Source organism: Exophiala spinifera (assembly GCF_000836115.1).
Source record: "Exophiala spinifera strain CBS 89968 unplaced genomic scaffold supercont1.1, whole genome shotgun sequence".
Classification (NCBI taxonomy): Eukaryota; Fungi; Ascomycota; class Eurotiomycetes; order Chaetothyriales; family Herpotrichiellaceae; genus Exophiala; species Exophiala spinifera.
Window position 1 is genome coordinate 1,213,567 of NW_015622513.1, and position 22,878 is coordinate 1,236,444.

General features: G+C 52.9%; 8 protein-coding genes across 8 annotated transcripts; 5 read left to right on the plus strand and 3 right to left on the minus strand.

Annotated features, from left to right (window-relative positions):
* Positions 1–280: 280 nt before the first annotated feature.
* PV08_00457 (uncharacterized protein) lies at positions 281–1,402 on the minus strand (the record flags this gene model as incomplete). The annotated part of the gene is made up of 2 exons (XM_016374822.1): positions 281–641; positions 744–1,402. The coding sequence occupies 2 exons, from the start codon at positions 1,400–1,402 to the stop codon at positions 281–283; spliced, it is 1,020 nt and encodes a 339-aa protein (XP_016240098.1).
* Positions 1,403–2,066: 664 nt separating this feature from the next.
* Positions 2,067–2,368, plus strand: PV08_00458 (uncharacterized protein; the record flags this gene model as incomplete). Its single annotated transcript, XM_016374823.1, has 3 exons — positions 2,067–2,153; positions 2,221–2,249; positions 2,305–2,368. The coding sequence occupies 3 exons, from the start codon at positions 2,067–2,069 to the stop codon at positions 2,366–2,368; spliced, it is 180 nt and encodes a 59-aa protein (XP_016240099.1).
* A 752-nt stretch (positions 2,369–3,120) lies between these two features.
* On the plus strand, positions 3,121–4,176 carry PV08_00459 (uncharacterized protein; the record flags this gene model as incomplete). Its single annotated transcript, XM_016374824.1, has 1 exon — positions 3,121–4,176. One exon carries the CDS (start codon positions 3,121–3,123, stop codon positions 4,174–4,176), a length of 1,056 nt encoding a protein of 351 aa, XP_016240100.1.
* An 888-nt stretch (positions 4,177–5,064) lies between these two features.
* On the plus strand, positions 5,065–5,644 carry PV08_00460 (uncharacterized protein; the record flags this gene model as incomplete). The annotated part of the gene is made up of 2 exons (XM_016374825.1): positions 5,065–5,492; positions 5,617–5,644. The coding sequence occupies 2 exons, from the start codon at positions 5,065–5,067 to the stop codon at positions 5,642–5,644; spliced, it is 456 nt and encodes a 151-aa protein (XP_016240101.1).
* Positions 5,645–6,195: 551 nt separating this feature from the next.
* On the minus strand, positions 6,196–8,944 carry PV08_00461 (uncharacterized protein; the record flags this gene model as incomplete). Its single annotated transcript, XM_016374826.1, has 6 exons — positions 6,196–6,313; positions 6,385–6,587; positions 6,661–6,802; positions 6,864–7,925; positions 7,992–8,632; positions 8,690–8,944. 6 exons carry the CDS (start codon positions 8,942–8,944, stop codon positions 6,196–6,198), a joined length of 2,421 nt encoding a protein of 806 aa, XP_016240102.1.
* A 679-nt stretch (positions 8,945–9,623) lies between these two features.
* On the minus strand, positions 9,624–10,778 carry PV08_00462 (uncharacterized protein; the record flags this gene model as incomplete). The annotated part of the gene is made up of 1 exon (XM_016374827.1): positions 9,624–10,778. One exon carries the CDS (start codon positions 10,776–10,778, stop codon positions 9,624–9,626), a length of 1,155 nt encoding a protein of 384 aa, XP_016240103.1.
* A 723-nt stretch (positions 10,779–11,501) lies between these two features.
* On the plus strand, positions 11,502–14,098 carry PV08_00463 (uncharacterized protein; the record flags this gene model as incomplete). The annotated part of the gene is made up of 2 exons (XM_016374828.1): positions 11,502–13,931; positions 13,982–14,098. The coding sequence occupies 2 exons, from the start codon at positions 11,502–11,504 to the stop codon at positions 14,096–14,098; spliced, it is 2,547 nt and encodes an 848-aa protein (XP_016240104.1).
* A 4,928-nt stretch (positions 14,099–19,026) lies between these two features.
* On the plus strand, positions 19,027–21,422 carry PV08_00464 (uncharacterized protein; the record flags this gene model as incomplete). Its single annotated transcript, XM_016374829.1, has 3 exons — positions 19,027–19,275; positions 19,386–19,413; positions 19,465–21,422. The coding sequence occupies 3 exons, from the start codon at positions 19,027–19,029 to the stop codon at positions 21,420–21,422; spliced, it is 2,235 nt and encodes a 744-aa protein (XP_016240105.1).
* Between the last annotated feature and the right edge of the window lie 1,456 nt (positions 21,423–22,878).

A 22,878-nucleotide genomic window follows, 5' to 3' on the forward strand; every position in this document is an offset into this window, starting at 1 on the left:
GCGCTTCGGGTGTTTCGCAGACTGTTTCTAACCCAGAGAGGTTAGACATATGCCAAGCTTGCGATAAGATAAGATAGTGTAAATCTCCGGAGTAAACAGCCCGTGGTCCTCAATTTGCTTCGATCTTCCGATATAACATAAGGTAGGTCACTTCATTGGAAAGAGAATTGACGCAGTCGCCTGTCTCTCGAGTCTCTTTTGTTCTTCATGCCCATCATCTGGAATGTGTAAAAGCCTCCGCACGTATCGTCAGCTGCTTCCCATGATTTTCTAGGTTCCACTACTTCCTCCCAATATCTCGCAGTCCTTTTTCCAGAGCCTCGATCAGCCCTTTGTCAAGTGCATCCTCCCTGAAACTCACTCTCTCGGTCCACCACTCCAGCAGACTCTCGGCCCTCGACCCTTCTCCCGCTCGCAAAAGTCCAACACTGACATCGACTAAGTCTGGCCTCTCTCTACAGTGCCAGAACACAGTCGCGCCGCATACCCGACAGAATTCACGAAAGCAATCTTTGGAGCTCTCGATCTGCTTCAGGGTCCCCATTTCATAACTCAGTGGTTCTTTATTCGCTTGCACGATGTTAGCTTTCGGCACGAACGCCCAGCACTGAATCGGTGATCCAGCACCAAGGCGGCATGACCTGCAAGCACAAGTGCCAGCTAGATACTTGGATCCGCCTGCCCGAAGCCACCACTTCTCATCATGTGGATTTTGCGAACTTGAAAGATGATAAGGTACTAACAAATCAGGGAACGGCGACGAGCATTGGCTCGAAAGCGCATTGGGACGAGTGATGCGAAACTTGACTCCTCCACAATGGCAGGCAGCGTCGATCTCATTTGTCTGATTCGACAATGGTGGGTATGTCGGGCTCGCAGTGATGGCAGCCTCCGAAGAGTTGCCCGAGTCGGGCCAGTCGAAGTGAGCAACAAGCGGCCGCTCAAGTTCACCGCCTCCGGGTCCTTGATCGAACAGCGGCACCGAGCGGCCATGGAAGTTAGCTAGACAGGCCGCCAGGCCGCCATCCCTAGTATCGCCTACAAACTCGTGCTGCACGATCTTTTCCAGGCTAAGGCGAGAAACTTGCTCAAGACCCACCACCCGCTCGACCACTCCAGAACATACAGACCAAGCATCGTCTTTGACAACATGTAGAACCATATGGGAGCCACATGTTTGACAGAAGTAACGGCTCAGTTTTTCAGAGGACTTGTATTCGGTCAAAGCATCAACAACACCGGGCCGCGAAGGAATGGGAAGGCCGGAGAAGTACAGCATCCCAGTGCTGCGACGACACTCGTCACATGAACATGGAGAGACGCTAACAGGGAGATGCGCATCCAACTGCAGGGTTTCTGCGTTCTTCCCACACAAGCAGGTGATATGTACGGTGGTGGTCATGGTGGTTGAATAGATGGAACTTTATGCCTGGCTTTGTCTCAGTGGAAAGGTAGGGGTGGAGTTTGTTTTTCCCCCAAGGGCTTTGTCGTCGAGTTTGCAGTATTCTGCTGACGTCCAATCTGTGTCGACTTGATGGTGATGTTTCCTCGCATTCTAAGCATCAGAATCGAGATTCACAACAAAACACTGACGTAGACGGGTGAATTGGTCGGGATAAGCCTCGTCCACGGCTCCCGCGTGCGGATCTGCAACACTGGGATGCGAGGGTCGGAACGCTGGCACTTGCTGTGTGGGATTTCGACGAATCAGACGAAGGACAAATGCGACTAGAAGACTGCAAAGTTCGAAGCTGTCGGTTTCAGAGGCCGTGGTGGTTCCAACAGCAGACGTCTGGCGGTTTGCAGGAGTCGAGCATTGAGGGGCAGCAGGGAGCGACTGCGGCTAGTGCGGCGGGATCCAGACAAGTCAGCTGCGTCGATGGAATCTCGTACTTAAAAACTTGCTCACTTCTCTGTCTTCGACTCCTTTTCCTCTTCTCTTCCTTCAAAACCAAAAAATCAGCAACCGGCAATTCCAAGACACGGTCAAGTCTAAGCCTACACGGTCAAGCCACGCAAAACTCAATCTCTCTCCAGCCCACCAGAACATCACTTTCCAATACAAAATGGGTATGGCCCCGGCATTGACTCCAGAAGTCGAATTCTTGCTGACGTCGTTCCAGGTCCCTGTAGCTGCAGCTGTGGCGCCAACTGTGAGTGCCCTGATGTTCAGGATCACCACTGCAGCAGTCGTGATATGTGTGGCTAACAAGATACCAGGCGGTTGCCCTGCGGGAAAATGCACATGCGTATGCTAGCAGAAGTCTTGCTTGCTTACAGCCTTGTCACTAACTATCGACACAGAAATAAGTCTATAACGGGGCTCTGTTCGATGACCTTGAATTCCTCGTCAGGACACAAGATTTGACAGCACGTTCCTTATTTCACATCTTGGTGGTTAAAATGGCCGGGCCGTCCACACTCGTTCAGCAAGGGGATGGTGCACGGCAGAGGAGAAAGCAAATATGTTACCTCATAGCATGAAATAGGCAATCGAAAAGATTACAATCCCTCTCTCTCCTTTCCTCAGTGTCTTCTTCATGCCACTTGTCGTCGTTCTGAAAACAATTTCGCATGGTTTGACGTGGGCTGATCTTACTCCCTGGCGGGGTGATTGATCTCTTCACCGCCTGAGGACGATAAGGAGTTGTCCGCCTGGAGGGACCTTTATCGGCTTATCGATTGCCGTGGAACATCGCCAGCCGAGGGGCTGCTCGGGGTGCCGTCTGACTGAATTTCTGACGTGGGCGTTGTCTAGTGCCGCCATATGGTGGCACTTGTCAGACAACCTATATAATCCCCACCTTACTCCTCTGTGGGTGCCTGAGGAGGGTAGGTACCTTGTGTCTTCCTCAAGATGACAGTGCATCGAAATACAGCCGAGTAACCAATGTTTCTTTGCTACAGCTGTTGCTAAGTACTCTGCAAACTAAATGTGGGCTGGACACAATGTCCATCCAGCTGCCTAGATGTCGGCGGAGGGAGGCTGTGCCACACTAGCCAGCTCTTCGTCCTCAGGGGAAAGACTCATCAAGCTCGGAAGGGATAGCTCTCTTATACCCTTTGGCTCAGACAGACAATTGAAATCACTCCCGCTCACAGCAAGGACATCATCTCGCCATGTCTGCGCCGATATCACTACGCTCGCGGATCCGCGGGTCCTTTCTCGGCATGGCAGTCTGCGATGCGCTCGGCGGGCCCGTCGAATTCAAGCCACGGGACACCTTCTCCAAAGTCACTTCGATGTTGCCGAATGCCAACTTTGGGATACCCGCAGGATGCTTTACGGACGACACATCGATGGCTCTGTGTCTGGCTCGGTCGCTCCTGGACCGCAGTGGCCGGCACGACACCGCGGACCAGGTCAAGAAGTATATCGCATGGTGGAGAAAGGGATACATGTCTTCGACAGGCGAGTGTTTCGACATAGGCAATCTTACTCGCGATGCCCTGTCTGTGTGGTCAGAGTATCTCGCAAAGCAGGGCCAGCGACGCAACCCGGACGACAACGCCCAGCAGGCAGCGGCGCGGGAGGCTCAAGCGGACGTCGTTGCCAGGTACTCGGGCGAGAGGTTCTGCGGCAATGGGAGCTTGATGCGTGTTCTACCCGTGGCACTCGTCTCGGAGGACCACGACATGGCTATCGAGCTCGCCAGACAGAGTTCGCTTCCAACACATCCTCACACAAGATGTCAACACGCCTGCATGATTTACGTGTCCGTGGTCGTCCAAGCTCTCCAGGGGTGCTCGAAGAGCACAATGGCGAGCACACTGGGCTGTTCAATCAGCAGTACTCGTAGTCCGCACCACCGAGGCCGTGTGGCCGGAGAATACGTGGAGGCTGTGCTGAAGCAGCGTCTCGGGCGATATCAGACCGTTGAAGACTGGCGCTCGACTCCGCCAGACTCGATACGAAGCACAGGCTACGTGGTGGACAGTCTCGAGGCTGCCCTGTGGGCCTTCTTCTCGACCGACAGTTTCGAACAAGGGGCAACACGAGCAGTCAATCTTGGAGACGACGCAGATACCATCGGGGCAATATACGGTGGTCTCGCTGGGGCCTTTTATTCCGTTGACGGAGTGCCGGAGCGTTGGATCGCAGACATGAAGAACATAGATCTCATGGAGGACGTGGTCGAGGATATCATCGAATACAGATGTGCTGTGAAGGGGTGATGTTTGACACACTGTGCAAAACCGTGACATTGGAGTCTTGTCCGCGCAACGACGTGTCCACCTACGAGTACACGGGGACGGGTAGAAGGAGATTATTATATCACATGAGATGTAGAGTATAATTGATGTCATCTCGAAAGGTCTATCCCGACATTCTACGATTGGAGGTACCTAACGGAACAGGAGGTCTCGTCCTCGTACATAGTGAGTCGGACGAGCAGGTACTCGTATGAAGGATTGGTTCATTTTCCCCGCAATTCATTGCTTTTGACTTCATCCTAGACATCATATTCTGGACTCCTCGCATCCCTACTCGCTTCGTCCTCGACGCGTAGTTCACAGAGGTTCCGAGTACCTCGTAGACTGGCCATCGCCACCGTCCCCACCGCCAGTTCCATCGTCGTCTGGTCGCTGTTCACTGGTTCACTGGTCACTGGTACTCGCACTCGGACTCGTATCCTGAAGCTGGCGCGAAACCTGTTTGCTCCATTAAAAACTAAGCGTCATGAGACCGTATCTCCTCATAGGAGGACAGGCATCAATCACCACCTGAAACACCGGTACTCGTCGTACATGGTTGATATTCATTCCTCTTGGGTATCGAGGTACCCTACGTAATAACCTTTTCTTTTTATCCTTTTACTTATGCTTTTTTTCCCCTCTCTTTTCTGGTTCTCATCAGAGTCTATCATAATCACAACTACACTGACCCCGTTACCAACTCTCGACACCACCGTAATCCTACCTTAGTCGGTAGTCACAGTTACCCGTACAGGGTGCCCTGTGTGACAAACACACACACACACACACACACACGCACACACACGGGGAGACATACGCGCAGTTTTTTCAGTTTTGACCCGAGTCAGACCAAACACAGCCACGACCATGTCCGCCAACTACAGCTACAGCAGTTCCTCCTTCGTCTCGGCGACATATAGCAGCAGCGGCACTGCGTCTTCCTCGTCCGACGCGGCCAGAGGCAACAATGGCCACAACCAAGCCCACTCTCAACGCTACACCGAGACCGTGACCAGCAACGACCGCGACGGGACCACGGTGTATAGGACTCACGAGGAAACAGGCAAGCCCATCCTCGCCGAGGCGTATCACGCTCCCGCGACGAGTACCGGTGCTGGGCCGGGACAAGGACGCGGGGTGACGAGGGGCATCGCAGACGGAGGCGGTGTGTCGTCCGACGGTACTCACGCCCAAAACAGAATCCAGGACGTCACCGACGACGACGACGACGATGCCGCCGTCGATCCCGAACAGGAAGAACGGGATCGTCAGTATCTTGAAAGGATGGAGGACGAGTGGGTCCACCTGGCTGTTTCTTTTCTCCCCTTTTTTTTCCCTTTTCCCGCCGCCCTTTTTCCTCCCTTTTATTAACCTCGTCGTGCTGTGCTCGCTGACGCAAACCCCCGACCCTCCCTCCAGGTACGCAAAGCGTGAAGGAGGCGCTTAAAATACCTCTCACCCCTCCGTACCTTATTCATCCGCTAGGTACCCTCTGGCTCCGGATCCTCTCAAGGTCATCAATTGACGCCGGGTATAGGTTAGGTACCGGTGCTCGTACTACCAGGACAACTCAACTCCGCGTACTGCGTACCCGAGGCATACGACATGAGCCGCGCATCTCGTCATCTCCTGGTATGCACACAGAGATCGTTTCTTGGAAAGTGTATTCTTGTATCACGTTTGTAATTTGTACTGTATCTATCTCTTCATACTATGGAACCTCAACTATTCAGAATCCGTCTCCCCCCACGGGGCCCAGAGCAATCTAATCATGCAAGATGCATCTCTTCTTAACACCCCCCTCTCCGTGGTATAACCCAAAGTCTGGCAAATGAGATTCGTAAAACATACAAAGCTGCGTTTCAATCGCCAGCTGCCAATTTCATGCTCCCTACTGTTTGTTGGCAATGACAAAATAAAGTCGTCGCAGCATCGTGAAACCGCCGATAGCCATCCACTTCTTCGCATTGGCCCACCAGCCCTTGCACCAGCCCTCACTCATATTGACAATTCCTCCAACGAGGCGGCAGTGCCAACAGACTTCAGATCTAATACGGGACTAGACACGATGTCGTGCTTCTTGGTGCAGATAAAGGCTGAGGCGTACATATTGACGCTGCGCCAACACCCAAGGGTCAGTACGACTTCAACCCACAACATCAAAAATGACATCAAACCACCACTTACCGATCGATACACTTGCCTGAATCTCGTCGTCCCACACACCTGACCTCGAAGCCGTTTTGTTCGAAAATGTCCGCGTACCACGGGCGTAGAGCTGCCGACCGGAAAAGGACTCGTCCGCCTACTTTCAGAACCTTGTTCAGTGCGACGATCTGTTCCTGCGCAGCGCTTTCCTCAGGGTTGAACCAATCCATCGAATCCATCAGCTGCGTCACCGCGTAGTCAGCACCATGTACCTGGCCCGAATCTTTCATGGTTGATCTTGGAACGACCACTTACAATTGCAATTGTGAGGGTTGAGGGACTGATTCTGGCAATGACCTCCATAATTTCGTCTGTGTGGATGCGCAATCCATCAAACGTCTCCGGCTTAGAGAGCTGTGCGTAGGCCTTAACGCCCAAATACCGTGGATGACATCTGCTAAAGTCAGCGAAACATTCTCTTTTACCCAAAAGTTAGAGTCGATGTGCGTGCGACATACTTTCTTGAGTATTTGCCTTGCAAACACACATAATAAAAGTAATTGTCTCGACTCAGCTGTGTCGTCTCGACCACGGGATCCAGTGTGTCCACGACATACTTCCAGACCGCCTCTCCACAAACCTTCTTGCTCTTGGACGTCTGGGAACGTTGAGCGAAATCATTCAAGATCAACGCATGCTGTGCTGGTGGAACACCGGCAGCTTTCCATGCCCACCATTCAGTCGAGACGATGGCCTTGTGCAGTGGCCAGCTGAGAAGTACGTTCCGAATAGACGGCCAGATCTCACGCTGCTCGTTGAGCGTCTCCACCTTGCATATCGTGTTTACTTTCGACGTTAGCCCACACACCTTGGCAAGTCTCCGGACAAGTTTAATGGCATGCCGTGAGCCACCACTCTCATACAAGCCGCCTGGTGTCGAGAAGACAGACGCACGATTGAGCCAGTATTGGAATGCTTGGCTGGACATGTGAGGGCTGAGCTTTTGTAGAAGAAGGTTGCGGAAGTCGGGATGCTGACCCTCGCCGAACAGCTGCCATACGTCTGCGTAAGGCAACGCCGTGAACGCTGCGACCTTCAGTTCGAGAAGATGGTTTTGGCACGGGTTCAGATCGACCGCATGAATGCGTTTAGGCCGTTCCAGCATATAGTCTAGTATATTGTCGCCGGCGCTGGTAATGGTAAGGATGACATCGTCTCTGGAAATGTTCAGGAGCTGCCGGTCGACTTTGGGATCTTCCCAGTTGAAAGCATAGATATATTCACTCCCGAACTGCTGGTGCTTTTGGAGGAGGTCATTGTAGTAGATGCGCCACTGGTGTTGTTGGTAGAAAGCTGCTGGGAGGGGAAGATTGGAGCTCAAGTTGACTATGGCAGATTCGTAGGATTTTGACCGTGGGATGCTCTGTTGTGCCTCGATGGCCTGTTGTTTGCGGAATTCTAGAGGCGAAAGATATGGTGATTCGGTTAAGGCCGCGTCGAGTTTCTCCAGGATATCATTGCCATGCTCGCCCAGGGTGTCGGCGTCTCGTCTGCAACCGATGAAAATGTAGTACGGAATCCTGGATGTGTTGGTTAGGTTAAGATGCAGTTCTCTCTTGCTTGCTGTAGTGATCACCACGACTTACCCTCCTAGCATATAGTTTCTCTCGCTCGCAGAGAGGATTGTCCCGAACCTGTACTCAACATAATCCCTTCGACCACCATCCAAATTTACCCGGTCTGCGTCGAACCATGTTCGCCAAAACATCCGTCCCACCCAATTCACATGTCTATTGAAAGTCCCACCAATGTAGTTCCGCGACGAGACGTCCACAATGCTCTGCACATAAAAGTCGACGATGCCGACGATGCCTTGTGGCGCGAGAAACCCGGATATAAGATCCACAACGCTGTAGAAATCCGGAATCATCGACAGACTGTAGCTCATTGTAATTAGATCGGCGGTCGACGCAGTGCATGCAATGGTGCGCGCATCTTGGCAGAGAACCGTAACATTCTTCCATCCGTTCTTTCGGACCCGTTCACGGGCCACGTCACACAAGGACGTGGATAAGTCGACTAAGAAGACATGCTCAAAGAAGCTGTCAACTCCTACGAGCTTGTCCATCGCCTCGATGTTATAGCCGGTCCCTCCGCCAATGTCGTACCAGACTGGCTTTGGAGCACCGTCTGGGGATATTCGAGCCTGTAACTTTGCAGCCAGTATCGAAAGCATGTCCTCTCTTCCTCGCAACAACCGTCTTCTGGTCGCATCATAGACACTGGCCTGGCATACATGAGACACAAGCCGAGGAAGACTACATAGCGAATGGTCTAAGCTTACCTGTGCTGCATAGAAGCTCTCGAGGGCCGACTGCTGCCCTGCCTCTGCCCGTCCGTCATGAGGTTTGATCATACAGACGTAGGCAAATCGAAGGTAGGGATGAACCGTGAGGTCGTCGAGGGACAATTTCGAGCCAAGCTTGTACACGAGACATGCCAGTACTGTCACGAGGGCCAAAAATGCCACGCCGATCATTGCGATATCAAGGTGAAAGTATTCAAGTCGCTGCCATTCCGAGTAGCTGAAGAAGTCCATTGTTGCGTACCGGGCGAAAAACAACACCCCGTTGAAGAGCCGGAGAAGAGGAAGAGCAGTTCGTTGTCCTTGTCCCTCGTTCTTCTCCTGTGTTTTTGCATCTTAAACAACTATCGTGGAGCCAAAAGATCTCCCGCCGTGAACGGCTCCTGGGATCGAGGGTTCGACGAATCATGATCATAGCCAGGGTCATGCGTTAGATCGAGTGGCGAGGACATGAAATGTGGAAAAGGCCATCAAGCGCTGCCAGCAATAGACAGCCGCAGATGGCGCATGTGAAGTGCGACGCCTCGTAAGGTCGGGGCATCGACTGGGTGAAGATGGGAGAGAAAAGGGACGTTGGACAGATGTCTGCAATTGCACGAATGAGAAGCCGCGGTTGCAGCATGCGAGTCACGTGTCGCGCCCATCAACCCTATACGAGACTGCGTTCTCCGTAAGCTTCCGTGCAGTGAACCACAAGCCTCGCACGCCGTCAAGACTCAGACTCGAACGAAGAGAAGGCGTTGGCACACGTGGCGCAAGAGCCAGATTGCCGCAAGCTGATGCTGCGCTCCTTTTCCCCCCTTTCTTGCCTCCTTCTGTTCTTTAGCGCTACTGCGACACCTCTGAAATCGCCCTCATGTCGCTCGCTTGTCCTGTGCTGTTGCATGCAAGTCTCATGCTTTCAATCACTGGTTCACTCACTCCCGTCCTCCCCAGGGCCCGTGTGATTTCTCAGCCTTGCTAGCAACTCCTCCGCAACATCCCGTGCCTTGACAGCCTCGTAGCTGTGGTCCTCGGTCCAACCTTGTGCCTCTCTCGGAGACAGAGACTGCAGAGACTTCCCCGAGTATCCATCACTGGCGCTCTCGACGTGATTCTGTCGTGAGTTCAATATATCGCCGTGGAGATCTGCAATCCATAAAGCAACCATGGCTCGTAGTCTGATAAGTTCTGGTTCGTCCTTGTAAGGGAGATTTGCCAAGCAGGTGTCCATCCTGGAAGCGATTGTTTTGGCTTCTTCAAGCTCTCTCACCTTGTTGTCGATGGGCATATCTGCGCCATCCATCTCGGCTTCTTCGCCGCTTCTCGTAAGGGCTTGCGCATAGGAGCTGTGCTCACTATACACAACGTAGACCCATACGTTGAACATCGCTAGGTAAAAATCAACAGCATTGGTGGAGCCAGGCCAGGATTTGTGATACGGATGCTTCACAATGAGTCTCTCATAAAAGCGCATAGCATTCCCAAACCCTTCGCGGGTGAACGCAATGAACGGCGAGGCATTGCTAGAATTGGGCTTAGCAGAACCTCTTCGCAGCAAAACTTCAGCGGCGATGCCCATGTATCCTTGACTCCGAGGAGCCGTGCTGCGTCTCACACTAGCATCTCGAAACATTAGACCCAAAGCTCTTGAAGCACGGGCGAAATCCTCGTTGAGTAAGCTGCGGTGGACCACAGCCGTGAGGGCGCCCAAGTGTTGAAAATGGAGGGACTGTGGTGCATCTCTGGGTTCTTCGCGTGCGACACCACTCAGCTCAGTCCGAACCCGATCTTGACGATGGGTGGAAGAGACCTGAGAATGAGGAAAAGGAAACGACGGCGGATGCTGATCGAGAGGCAGTCCAGCAATGCGATGCTGGTGCCTCTCCAACGGTGTTACGACAGCAGAATACTCGAGATTCACCGATCCAGGCAGCCTTTTGTTTCTGTCAAGCAGCTCATCGTCCTGGTGTTCCTGCTCTCCATCGTGTGCATCCCTCCTCTTGCGCTTGGTTCTTGCTGAGTGTGATCGTCTTACGCTGCCAGTTAACGCCTGGCCGCCTATGGGGGGATTGAAGACGGGTTTCATCATGAGATGAAGCTGGATCGAGGCTGCTCATTGCGTCGAGGAATCTGCGTGTATGGATTGGCCGGTCACATGGAGAGGAGGAGCCGCTATCAAAAGGGACTGGCGCTCAACAGTCACGGTACAGAGGGCGGAGCGGACTGAGGGATCTCAAGGCTATTGGAACGAAGATGGTGCTATTGGTTGGGGGCTGGGATGTTTGATCAGACGACACTCGTGGCCGTGCACGTACTGCGAGTTGAGCATCATTAGGTACTTGTTGGTGGTTAGTAACGCATCAGGCACGGATAAGTGCTAGGCATGCGCTTGTCGCTCCCGCTTCACTTCAGCCTTCAAACCATCACCATCCAACACTTGACCCTTTGCTTCCGGCAGACCAACTCGTGTTTGCTTGCCTCTTCACGATATTTGTTGGCCCTGTCAAGCATTACTTCATCTTCTAATGTGTATTATTCACATCCACAACTGACGACCAGCAGCCACAACACAAAGCCCACACGGTGCCCTAAGCGCCTCGATGAACGTCCAACATTGCTGACACTCCTCCTACGAGCCATCTCCTTCGTATTTCACTGGCAATCACGAGAACTCCTACGTTATTCGACGATCCCTCACCACCGATCCTACCTTCGTGTCACGCTAGCTGAAAAGCACCTCACCCTGACCTCCTCTGCCATGCCATACAGTAGCGCACCTTGTTGATCCGGCGTCGAAGTTCCAGACGTCATGGGGAACACTACCTCCAGCCAACGCACTCAGCCAGACGACGGGCAAGTAGAAGAGGTCCGGCATGCGAGAATCAATGGTGTCATCAGAGATGGCGACACGAGCTCCGAAGACAGAGACATGCCCACAGGCAGGAGAACCCCAGGGTCTCTGAGGGCTGCAAGCCACAGGGCCAGCATACTATATGACACTTTTCGTCGCCATAGACTGACAGATTGGACCAGTTCGCGGACGACTGCAGCTAACGCGTCTCCGCCTCCTGAAGAGATTGAGTATGAGCAAGACAACAGACCACTCGTGGAGCTGAGTGACACCGACATGCCCGGTGCGGCTTCATCTCCAAGCGTATCTCAGCCATCATCACGCCGTCGGATAGCGATGTCGAGGCTTGGGTCGCGGCTCTTGCCAGATTCCGTGGCAAGGGGGCTCCTGAACAGTGGAGAGGAAACCGAAGAAGAGGGTCATGCGTTACGGTACGGTTCGTCAGATCGCTCGCGACTGTCAGTCTACGAGAGGTCACCGCATAGTGAGTCCAGCAGTCGACTGTCTCTGGCCGATTCGATCAGCAGAAGACCCAACGTCCGCACAGAATCAACACGGCGCACCGTAAGAGCACCTTTTCCACTTCTGCACAATAACCGTCAGCCGTCGGATCCAACAGGCTCTTCCGCAGACTTGTTCGATGTCCCCCGAGAGGTTTCCATTCCAGGCACGACCTCCCTTCGACATCGAAATCGCTTCAGCAGGGTTCGTGACTCGATCTCGATCTCTGCACGACTCTCTGGACTCTTTGGCCATTCTACGGAGACACCTGAAGGAGACCAGTCTGGAAGGTCATCTCCTGCTAGACCGACCAGGGCGGTAACATTCGCCGACGAACGTGACCATTTATTACCTTCACTTCAGCCAGGCGATCAACGAACGGAGACAGACGAGGCGCCTCACGAGCTAGATGCCGTTGAGCCGGAAACACGAACTTTGCTGGCTAGTCCGAGGGTAACCTCTGGTATGAGCACTATAAGGCGTTTTCAGCCTGGCCTTCGCTCTCGATCTACTAGGCTCATACGTCGAGGTGAGCACCCGCCTCTCTCCCAGGTTCTACAACTTGCAGCAGCGGCTATTGCAGCTCAGCTATCGGGACATGCTACAGGTGGCAACCCTGCCGGTCGCCATCTCGGTAGCGATACATTCGACGGCAGCATCCAAAACTTTGTCCAAACGCTCCAGGATGCCGCCACGGCACAGGCGGGAGAAGGGGTAGACATCAACTCTTCAGACGGAGATCTACCTCCGGTGAATTTCATGAGAGTGTTTCAGTTTCCAAACGACGAAAACGGGTCGCCTATCGCGTCTCAGGCACAGTCCAGAGACATCGATCAAATGGACATCGACTCGATTACTTCACCCGCAGAGACAGACAGGTCAGTAACATTGGTGCTCGTGGGTGTACGATCCTTGCCACACGGTCAAGAAAGCGGGAGCAGAGAGAATGGCACCTTGGGCCCCAGCTTGGACACGTTGCTGAGCCTGCCCTTTTTACCACCAGCCAACGTACTGCGGAACGGGAGCTCTGGGGCATTGTTTGGTCGGTCAGATGCAAGATCAAGGTCAAGTCCCCGGCGGCACTCGATGACAAATTTCAGTTTTCCTGCGCAATACGAGAGCCAGAGACATCAGCGGACGCGCCCCAACATGGGACGACCGTCGGGTACTGCAGAGGCAACTCTCCCAGTCATGCCTGATGGTGCGGGAAACACCTCCCATCTGTCAGAGAGTCCACCTGGACCGAATCCACCCCCGTCCACTCCAGCTGATATTAGAAGCGGACATGCGACTCCCATTCGACGTCCCTCCTCTGCTTCCGCAGCCCAGAACTCCGCGCTGCCAGAGTTAGATGAAGACCAACCTACGGCGAGTCAAGAAACTGTTGCTTCGGAAACCTCTTTCAATACAGCGAGACAGCGAAGACGAAGTGATTCAGAATTTGCTCGACGTCCTGAGTTAGGATCTGGCGCGGCCAGACGAAATGGCATGGTCGAACCTGACCATCCGCCAATGGGTGCTGGGCGTAGTTGGCTCATCTATGTTGTTGGCACGAACGTTTCCCCCGATCATCCAGCTTTCACAATGCCAAGTTTATTCACTGATAATCCGTCCTACGAGGATATGCAAATGTTGTCAACACTTCTCGGACCGGTAAAACCACCAGTGGCAACACAGGAAGACGTCAGCTCCGCGGGCGGGCTCTTTCGCCTTCTAGAACATGAATGTGGGCTCCGAGGGGAGGCTTTGTCGGAGGCTCATGGCGTGTCTGTTATGGTCAACCACGGGGAGCGCTGCCTCATTTGCCTGTCCGACTACGAAGCATTGGACGAAGTGCGACAGCTCAATAAGTGTCAACATCTCTACCATCGTGAATGCATTGATGAGGTAGGTTTGTGCTGATCCATTGAAAGAGACACAATACTGACGATAATTAGTGGCTCACGACTGGCCGGAATAGTTGTCCCCTGTGCCGCGGTCAAGGTGTGCAAGAGAAAGCCATGCCGTCGAGTTCAGCGCCAGGAGCTGCAGGAGGAGCTCCCGTCACGCTATGATCCCCTCTGGCGCCTAATCTTTGATACCATCAATCCTTCATGATAACCTTTTCACGATTTACGAATCTCTTTAAACTTGTCGCTGAGACGGGTTATAGGCTGGCGCGTGTTGGGTATTGACAGGGCCCGACTCCTCAACGTAGCCGGTGCGCCGAGCTTGAGATTGTGCTCATCCCAGGTTGCAAGGGGACGTGTTCTCTTCGGGATCAACCTGTTGTCTCACATCCTCCTAGCAATATTGTCGGTCAATGGAGTGAATTTAGCGCCAATTTGCTTACCCATTGGCGCGCGTGTGTGTATGATCTCTACGGAGCTATTCCTCTTGGAGCTGGTAACCTTCTAGGGGGTAGGCAAAGTCATTTAGCAATATACTTGTGAGACAAAGCGATGAAACCTTTTGGAGCGCCGTTACCGTCAAAGCCGTTATTGTGGGTGACGGAACCTCGATCACCTACCCGTATTCATACATGGGCAGCTAGGATTTGCTTAGCGGTCAGCCAAAGTCTCGGAAATTGAGATGCAAATGGCAATAGTTCGATGTGCTTTAGTCATTGATGGGCTCGGAAATTGTCCCCAAATATCGCAACTAAGACGGGATCTCAGAATGGTCGCTCCATCTAACAGGGTTTCATTCGTACTCGCAATCTGACCGTATTCAAGGAGATGGCGTCTGCAGTCATTGACTGTATTGTTCCAGCCATGGACCACAAAGAAAACCTCCCCATGCCATCGGGCCCCAGCACACTTGAACGCAGGCTTAATCATCAGGCGGTGAGGTGATGGTGCCTTGCGTTCCCTTGCGATTCCCTCCTTCCTCCTCGTATCGTGGCGGGGACTTGTTGTTCTTGTCGATGGTGGTGGTGGTTGGTGGTGGTGGTGGTGTGGGACGCTTGCATGGCCAGAAGACAACTAACGAGGACTCCAGACAGCCACAGACAGCCCCAGGCTCAAAAGCACACATACGAGAAATCAAGAGCCAGGGTATGGCTGCCTTGAGCAAAGGCCAGTCGAGGACAAGCGCCGACTCATGAAGGTGTCAGCAAGGATTTCCGGCTCAGGTCGATATTTGGTACCTCAGTTCCACGCACAATGAAAATCCCCGTGCCATCATAGGATGAAGCTCCAAGTCGATCAGCAAAGCTAGTGGTTGATGGATACGGTGGTCCATAAGAACTAGATTGGGGCCCGCCCGTCACCAAGGAACGTTCTACAGTATCGCACTGATAACACGGCTATCACTATGCCGTAGTGAATGTCGTCTGATCGAAGGAGAGCAGTAACACGCGTGTCTCAACGGCTGACCCTCTCCTCATTGTGAAACCGCATGGTCTTCAAACTAGTGGAAAGCCCCCTTGTGAAATGTTGTCTGAGTGATTGGCATACTGGCCACCGCTCCCTGAGTTTTCAAGGTACAGTACAGGTACCCTGGGCATCCGTACTCGGTACAGTACTGATCATCTCGAATCAGACGCCACGCATGTACGGAGTACACAAATGACGGTGGTCGATGGCGGTCGCATCTCAGGTCCACGATGGGTAATCGACCAGGACGAGAAAGGAGTGCTCGTAACCAGACACCTTTGCAATCCCCGTCAGCATTCGCCGTCCACTGGGCCTGTTGGCCTATGCTGCAGATGATTGCTATGATCGACCATGGAAGGCGAGACCCGCACCGCAACACCCACCAACGGCGTCTAGAATAGGAATGATGGGATGGTCTGTCATTTCAACCGACCACGGGATGCTTCGGTGTACCGTAATTATTATTGTATGTATTATCACTGATGCCATACATAGCTGCTCAAGCCTTTGCTCGGCGGGGACCTCCATCACTCTATCAGACTATCACTGATCAGGTTGCGAGAAGGTCTCCCAGGCCTCCAATGTTTCGGGAGCTCCGGCCACGATGACGAGAATTGACCTGGTTTTCACTACCCCAGGCCACTTGTGTCGATAGCCTCTTTTAGCCCGAACTTAAGCCCGCGGGCGTACACCAAAGTGGAGAGACCAGGCACCCTGCCGCCTGCAGGAGGAACAAGCGGCTTCTCTGGGCAGATGACGATCTGCGACAAGGGGCGTACAATACCTCACCCGGGGCCATCAGGATTCTTAGAAGGCTCTCGAATCCCGAGGTCATGATAAGTGCACCAGAGTTGGGCTAGCCACCCGTCAAAGTCTTCATGCTAGTTACGGAGCATGTCTAGGGATCTTGTATGTGGCCCCCCTGGAGATGCTCTTCATCGCAACGCATTAGCACGCATGCCGTTGCAAAATACGGCGACCCAGGGCCGGGATTGAGTCAGACAACTCAAATCATGCCTCCCTTTCGTTCGTACCCTGGCTTCGCAGGCCTTGTTAATGTGATGTATCGACCTCCCGCGCGTGAAGGAAAGTCTGGCCAGGATGTTGCATGGACTCAGCGACCACCCCATGATTAAATGGACTCCATCATTCTAGGGCGCCACTTGGATACGCTTCCAACGTGGATCCAAAACTCAAGAGCTACTAGAAGCAAAAAAAGATCAATAACGTTGAAGCACGGGCATGGATTTGTACTTGGTGCTTAACTCTGAGTCGGCAGAGTCTCCCCTACCGGTGTTTCTGATCGGTCACCAGTGTGTCCGCAATCAGGTCGCTATTTTTGCTGGGTCCAGGGCACCAGTGCATTTGCTGCACGCCTCAGAGCCTTCTGGGGGCCAATCCAAATGTCTGGTACAACGATTGAGAGACCGTGTACTTGTAAGTTTGTGGGCTCCATTAGTCGATACGCAGCCTCTTTCAAGGCGCCTCCACACCACCTATGCAACGTGGTCATTCGCCCACCCATGTGAGCCAACAGCTTAATTATGCGGACCGAGGAACGTGGCATTAGCTCTGATTGCAGAGGCTTGTAGCGGCGCATCCGGGCTTCCACATCCCTGCGGCCGTTTGCACTTGTTTTGCCTAATCAAGGAGATGGAGATGCACCACGGGAGTCCATGAGGTATTCCGTGATGCGCTCACGAATCTATCACATCATGGAGCGCATGTGTGCAATCCAATCAGCCCTTGTCAGAAGAAAGCCTGTGCGGCCACCATTGGGCGGAGCAAGCCCTTCATGCAGGTAGCGACAAAAGATAGCAATCGAGAGGAGTGTTTGTCACGATGACACGGTTCCAATGCCACCCAAGACACCGCGGAGAGAGAGAGGACCTTATCGCTGAGCGTTCCATACTGGTCATGGGCATTTGCAACAAAGGTACCCATATCTCCGACGTCAACCGCCGACAACGGTCAATTTCGTCCAAGCCAATTTCCTATATGTCTATAGTCTCAGGCTTGGAACAATTCGATTGGACTGTCTGCGTGACGGTAAGGTCCAGGATCTCATCTATGACCCGCACTCTTTCCTCAGATCGTGGCGGTTGACCGAACTGCACAAGTAGGATGTGCAATGATAAACTAGACTTTTTACTACGGATGCAGGAGCATGGTGCCGTTCCGTTGAACGAGGGGCTCGCACTCGTGGCAAAACAGTGAAAGTTCACATCAAGACCCGTTGCACTAGAAAATGAGGTTCGAGGCCGGAAGCTAAGGGAGCTCCATGAGCGCTGCGAACGAGTGACTCCCACGAAGTAGTTAGTGGCATGGGCTAACTGAGATTTCGGACCAACCTCGACATTATGCTCGAGAACGACGGGGCACATGCTGAACTCGTACTGTAGGAGTACGGAGTAGGGAGACTCGGGGCGGAGGGAGCATCCAATTTGTGGCCGCCCAGTGGTCCGAGCTGGCAAAGCTTGGAGCCTCAGTTGCTTCAACTGCTTTCCAGAGCCCGAGGGCCAGAGGACCCGTGTTTCCATGGCCGGTGGGATCATCCCTACAAGCCCCAGCCATGGCGGGAGTCAAGGCCTGACGACAGTACTCCATATTATTGTACAGTAGTACAACTTCCACCAGGCCAAAGTGGTTGGCACCTTGGGATGAGCGAACAACCCTGGTCGCGCCCGAGAGCCGCCACTATGGCATAGCGTTGCTGCAATCCAATGGTCCTTCTGCGGGTCCCTTACAGCCCTTGGGATACCCCCCCCCCCCAACCTTGGACTCTTGAACCTTTTCATATCCGCTCAAAGACACAGATTCTCGTCATACAATCGCACTCTGTACCTCTTCCCACGGTTCAGCGGCCCTTCTATCCTGTGCTGCGGAGGTCCTCCCAATCTCAAGGACTTCATGCGCGCACGCTCTCCAGACCATTGGTGCTGACTGAGCTTGATGCTCCTGGGGTTTCCTGACCGGGTGGCCTTTGTGCAAAGGAGGGACTGATACCTGGTTGCCATTGGGAACACGGCCGCGCCTGCGTATTACATTTCCACCTTCGGTCTTTACAGTACAGCATCTCCCTCCCGCACGAGAGTTTTGGGAGCGCCGGCGACACAAGAAACGCACGCCCGTTGCATTGCTCCGTCGAGTTTCCGCTCTATCGGAGGTGTGCCATGCACAAGCTTCGCCAGATTCGAGAGATACAATAGCATTCTCGGAAGAAATCTTTGTGCGAACCCGGCGAGAACATTACCTGCATCGCTCCGCGGTCCGAAATTCTCTTGCTCGCCCTTTTGGTATGGACTAGGTCGACCGCTCTCCTTCCAAAAAGTGCCGGGTTGGATCGACTCTGTGGTTCAGGACTGAGACAGGTATACGGAGTCAAGGTCGTCGTTACACCATTCTGAGGGAGTCTTTCTCTATTCGGCGACCTGCTCAAGACAACACTCCTGATCAAGTCCAGCCAGTTGACAGGCCGTCACCCGTTACCCGGGAATCTGCCTCTCAAGCCACGCAGCCGACGCCTAGTAGCCTCCATAAACGGTCTGTATCGTGGGGATTTGAGGTCGTGTTGAGTCGCCTGGCGCTCATTCTTGTGGGTGTCTGTGCGACAGACGGGTGTAGGCATGAGCGGACCTTACGAACATGGCATGAACATGCCAATGTCAAACTTGGTGGATCCGAGTTATGCGGTCTATCCGAGCAACTTCAGCGCTGGATACCACCATCCGCGCCTGACCGGTCCTCCAACGCATTTTGACGGGGTTGCTTTTTGGTACAATCCGAACACCACAGACCAACTCTACGACAGAGAGGCCAATATGTATAGTGCGGGAGCCGGTGGTCAGCAGGGAACGAGTACGGAAGGCACAAACGTAAAGCATCGGAGAACCCGCAGTGGCTGCTTCACTTGCCGCAGCAGAAGAGTCAAGGTGAAAGGAACTCACCCCTTCGCATGCCGATTTCGAGCTGACCTTGGGAACAGTGCGATGAAACAAGACCCATCTGTGATAGTATGTTCCCATCCCCATGACGACCTCTTCTCGTAGGCTAACACAGTCCAGGGTGCAGAAAAGGCGGCCGCGAGTGCGAATTTCCGCACCCGACTTCATCCTCGAGGCATTCGAGGCACGAGAAGACTCGTAGCCCCAAGGATCACTCTGCCAAACAAGAACAGAAGGACGAAGCCATGTATGGGCTAGCAACGATCAAGGACGAGAGCGGGGATGACGATGACAAGCCTGCATCACCTAAAATTGGCCGACCATCTCTGTCCCGCATGCGGACAGACAGCACTCATTCCGTTAGCCAGGTGGGCAAAACCCCGAAGGTCAAGTCGGACATGTCGCCAGCGGCCAAAGATCCTACCAGTCCTCTGTCCGCCACCGACCTGTCCGATTCACGGTCAAGAGATGAAACACCGGCGTCGTCGGTCCGCACAATGACGAACTCGGCAGACATGCAAGCTCGACAAGCCAAAATCAGATCATTGAAGCCCGACCTCCAGAAGTACCTGCAATTTCAACAGGAGTACATGACGTATTATCATTATTTCTACAAGCTGGATCCGACCGACTTTGTGCATTGCGAAATGATTGATTTGGCCCTGACTTACGAACCTCTGCTTTACGCTGTTGTGGGATTCGCAGCGTATCACTACGAGTTGCAACAACCGGAACCCCAGTTGTCACCGTTTCTCAATTACCACTCGAAGTCCTTGTCGATGCTTAGAAAATCATTGGAAAAGAATGCCAAGTTCACCCCCGCGACATTGTTGACCGTTTTGCAATTGGCCACCTTTGATGAGTATCTGGGGGATTGGGTGAACCTTGTTGGGCATCACAGAGCAGCTCACACTATGGTTGAGGACTTGTATACCCACGACACAATGATGGAGACGGATCTGGGACGACGCCTTTTCAGCTGGTATGCTCGATTGGATGTGATTAGTGGATTGATGGCTGGTCACGCGACTCGACTGGACCGGCAGTGGTACGAGGCGAACTCCAAGTGGTATCACGATCAAATAGCTGGCCGTGCACAAACGGACGTCGACATCCAGGATACATTGGCGTATTTTGTCGCAGCCAATCGTCTGCTCGGAATGGACATGGCTCTACTGTTTTCCCGGTTTGCAAAACAAGAGATGAGCGTGGAGGAATTCAACAGGGAGAATGCAGCCATCGTGCAGCGGCTCGATGATATGAAACGCCACCTCCAAGCCTACAATGATGAATACCACCGGGTGAAGGAGTTTCCGATCGCACTTGAACGGCCTCTAACCGATGAGGACATTGTCAACCCATACACCCCAGGCGGCCTCTTCAAAGACGCTTTGTGGTCGTTGAATTTCATGTGGCTCGATTGGTACGGGATTGAGCTCATGCAAAAATCCCAAACCGCGCTTTTTCTGAGACAGCCCATGCCACCTGAACAACAAACGGTGAGTTTGGAAGTTTGCCGAATCTTTGAGGCGATCGAACGATGGCCAGAAGCGCCGAATGGAGCAGTGCTCGGCCTGCATGCAAGCCTTGGTATCGCGCTCGTCTTCCTCAAGAAGGACGCCAAACACACCATGTGGGCCAGGAGGAAGCTGGCTGCGGTGGAAAGACAAGGCTATATCTTCCCACCAACCTTTCGACGGAAGATGGCAGAAATGTGGGGTCTGACGCGTGAACTTGCGGGAGACGATGAGGTCGAAGATTGGTGGCTACCCAACAACGAAGGCAATGTGCCCATGCTGACGGAAATTCGAAGAGTGGTCAACGAGCGACAAGGCAGTGACAGTGTGACTGGTGTCGAGGCGCTGATCAATGTCCGCGATTTGAGAGCAATCTTTGCAAAGATGGATATTCGAACACATTCAGCAGAAGGGGCTGGTTCGACCATTCAAGAGAACTTGAGTCCCTTGAGCGACACCAGCGCCAGCGCCAGCGCCAGCCCGACCAGCATTAATTTTGGAAGCCACGTCCAAGGAAACAATCTGCCCGGGGTCCTGCAACGAGGAAATTCATCGTCGTGAGAGTTTGGACCATCGATCACAACCCTTTACAGTCATGACATTAGGATCCTTTTCTTGAGATGTTCACGTCACGAATTGAACGACATGACTACGAAAGCACGAGACTATTCGACTTTTTTTTATGTGTTTTCTTTTTTCTTTTTGCGAAAAGCGGATGTTGGATTGATATCCCATTTCTTTTTCCTATGTTTTATCTACTTGGTAATGGAAGATGGTTCAAAAGCCTTGGACATGTATGGTATATAAACTCATGTACACAATTAGGTATCTCTATACTTGGATAATAACAAAGTGTGTACCTAGTGATTAACTGAGTTGCTGAAGTCTTTGGCATTCGCAGACAAAGACTGGCTGGTACAAACAAGTCTAGGTAGAGAAAGTACCATGGGTTTTGCCAGTGCATGTTTGGGTTCGTACTCGAGATCTCAATCTTTCAGCCAAATCCGGGGGGGAGAGTCCGAGTTTTTCCAGTGAGGGTTAGTAGTTGGTTCATGAGTGGTCCTGGTCGGTCCAGGGATGGAAATGAAATGGGAGCCTCTTGACGTCTACAAAGTATTTTCGGTAGCAATTGAAGATTGTGTTAGTCTCGGATATGCGAATGTCATCACATCATTGGTGGTGGTTTCTCCTGGTGAGGCTGGAGTCTTTTGAAAAGTTGTCTCGTGTTTGATTACCACGAAGTATAAAAGGGGGAGGGGGCCCGGACTCGGACGTTTGCTTTGTTGATACCTGTACAAGTACGACAATTGGCATGGGGTCTCGTTGGCCCCCGTCGTCTTGATCAAATGGCGGCTTTTTTTCTTATTGATCCTTCGACAGTGGCTTGGGAGGGAGCGTTCGTTCACACAAAATCTGTATCCATACTAGAGAAAGAAAAGGTTAATACCCGGGGAAACAAAAACGCAGGAAACTACTTCCGTTACAGAGAGACTAGTTACTCTCTCTCTCTCTCTCACTCTCTGTCTGTCTGTCTGTACAGTGGTGACAAGTTGGGTAACGGGTACGGGTACGAGAAAATACGAGTACGAGGGGACTCTTCCCTCTTTTGTAAGATTTGCAGGGCCTTTGTTCTATGGGAAACTCACCTGAGGAGTTGGTAAGGATCAAGATTGAAAAACGAAATGGGGGGCGCCTCCGAGTCCCCCTCCCCCCCCCCCCCCCCCCCCCTCTCTCTCTTTCTCTCTCCCTCCCTCCCCTTGGCTGTCTGAACACGTATCTAACGGCATATTCCGGCAGAGTGGGTGGGTGTGGAGGGAGGGGGAAGGCAACGGCAACGGCAAAGTGAAGTTCGTATTAACTACGGAGTACCTACCGTACAATAGGTAAGTGGTCCTCAACTCGTGAAGGAAAGTCAAGGGGAAAAAAACATACCCAAACTCTCCAGAGACCCGGGACAACACGGCGTTCGTGGTCCAAAATGAAGGGGGGTGGGGGGGGGGGGGGGGGGGGGGGGGGG